The sequence below is a fragment of the Pteropus vampyrus genome, unplaced genomic scaffold (assembly GCF_000151845.1).
Source record: "Pteropus vampyrus isolate Shadow unplaced genomic scaffold, Pvam_2.0 Scaffold100, whole genome shotgun sequence".
NCBI lineage: Eukaryota > Metazoa > Chordata > Mammalia > Chiroptera > Pteropodidae > Pteropus > Pteropus vampyrus.
This window is the reverse complement of record NW_011888881.1, coordinates 1,719,535-1,721,506: the sequence shown is the minus strand read 5'-3', so window position 1 is coordinate 1,721,506 and position 1,972 is coordinate 1,719,535. Positions and strand designations below refer to the sequence as shown.

Genomic DNA, 1,972 nt, shown 5'->3' with positions numbered 1-1,972 from the left:
TCGTCACTCTCCCCTGAAGGGACAGCATCGGGAAACACCCCCTTTTTTTTCCCTTTTAACATCACAATGTTTCTGAAATTGGGATTCATTTCACAATTATTTTCTGAAGAACCTTAATGCTTCTCTCCCTCCCCCAACTCCACCACCACGAAACCCATGTTAATCCTCAGAGCTCCTTGCTGAGCAGGGGGCTTCGGCTTTAGACGGAATGTTGAGCTCAGCACAAAACCAAACCAAGAGCACTGACCACCCCCGCCCCCTGTAGGTCATGAAAACATGGACAGAGAAGGCTTTGCAGATCCCTCCACACCGGCCTGCGGGAGAAAGGTCCAGCTCAGGAAGGAGAGACACATTGTCGAGGAAAAGAAACCATTATAAATTCGACTTTAATACGTCCCAGGTGATCGGTCACAGACCGATCCATGAAGGATGGAATGTAAACCAGAAACAACCCGTGTTCCCCGAAGCTTGATGAGTAAACTCTGCTCCACGAGCGAAGGGTAGGAAGGGATCAGGCGTGCGAAGGGACGAGAGCCACATCGGCCTCCTTGTGGCGCGGATGAGCGAGGTGAAATGACGAGGCTTTTTTCCTCACGTCTACACGGGCACGCTCGGGCGCACGCACACGCAGACACACACTCACTGCACACACACACGCTGACTGCCCCGCAGCTCCAGAGAGCCGTACCCTGCAGATGTCCACGAGGAAATTCTCGAACAGCTTCCACATGTGGTTGCTCGTGTAGATCTCCTTCATCTCCACTTCCGTGTCCACGTAGCAGTGATTCAGGAAGTTGATGTACGCGATTTTAACCTGGAAGACAGATGCAGGCTTCTGCGAACAGCCCACCTGGTACACGCGTACCTGCGTGGCTGCCTCGTCGGAACGGTGACGAGGGTGGACCGAGAGGGTCGCTCCGTTTTCCCCGGCCAGCTCTCACCTCCGTGATCTTTGGGCATTGAAAGTTCACACCGACAAAATTCCAAAACGTGAAGCTTTTGGAAGAGAATAATTTCATGCGCTCAGGGCAAAGAACGGCATAAAAAACTCTGGCCGTAGGGGAGACGGTGGACAAGTCTGACTACATTAAAGTTAAGGATTTCTGTTCACGGAAAGACACCATTAAAAGAGTTAACTGCCATGAGTTGGGAGAAGCCGTTTGCAATGCATATCCCAGCAAAGAATTCCTCCAGGTGCAAGATGAGCTCTCCGAGAGAAAAAAAACGGGCGAAACACTCGATCTGATACTTTCCGAAAGCGATATCGAATGCCAAAAACAAAAACACATGTTCAACCTCATTTAGTGATCAAGGATGTAGGAATTAAAACGCCTACGAGATATCACTCCCGCCAGACTGAAAAAAGCAAACGGTCCGAGGGCACTAGGAACTGGCGGGGCTGTGGAGCGCCCCGGGGGACGGGATGGCAGCTGGAGCAGCGGCTGGAAAACCGCCTGGCGTTCTCGAGTCAAGTGGAAGAAACGCACCCCCATGACCCAGCACTTCCACTTCTAAGCGGACGGCCAGAGAGCCGCGCCTGCGGCCAGGACGCGGGAGCCCAGCCCCTCGGGGCCCGTTATCACCAGCTGCTCCGCTTGGCTCCTAAGAGCCGAACACTGGGAACGGCTGGAATGAGCGTCAACAGAAACACGGGAGCGTCCAGCATGGGACGAGGATGCGGAGGGACGCTCTGTGCAAAGGAAATCACACAGCTGCACACAGGATAGAGGGGTCTTAACACGAGGCTGAACTTTAAAAGGCACAAAATAATAAGGGACGTTCAAAAACTGGCAGAACTAAACTGTGTTGTTTGGGGACATACAAAGAAAAGCAACATGCGCGTCGCTCGCGGCTACCTTCAGCAGGGACACCTCTGAGGGAGGCAGGGGACGGGGAAGGGATGCGGGGGAGGTGGAGGGGGGTCTTGTCCTCTTTCCTGACCTGGTGCTGGTTACATGGCTGTTCTCACCAT

General features: G+C 53.3%; 1 protein-coding gene across 1 annotated transcript in view; it reads right to left on the bottom strand.

Moving 5' to 3' along the window:
• The window catches only part of ITPR1 (inositol 1,4,5-trisphosphate receptor type 1), a 197,026-nt gene that overhangs the window by 130,403 nt on the left and 64,651 nt on the right, over nt 1-1,972 (bottom strand). Inside the window, exon 29 of the mRNA XM_023533300.1 lies at nt 689-814. Within this exon, the coding sequence (XP_023389068.1) occupies nt 689-814 (126 nt within the window). The remainder of the gene's footprint in view (nt 1-688; nt 815-1,972) is intronic.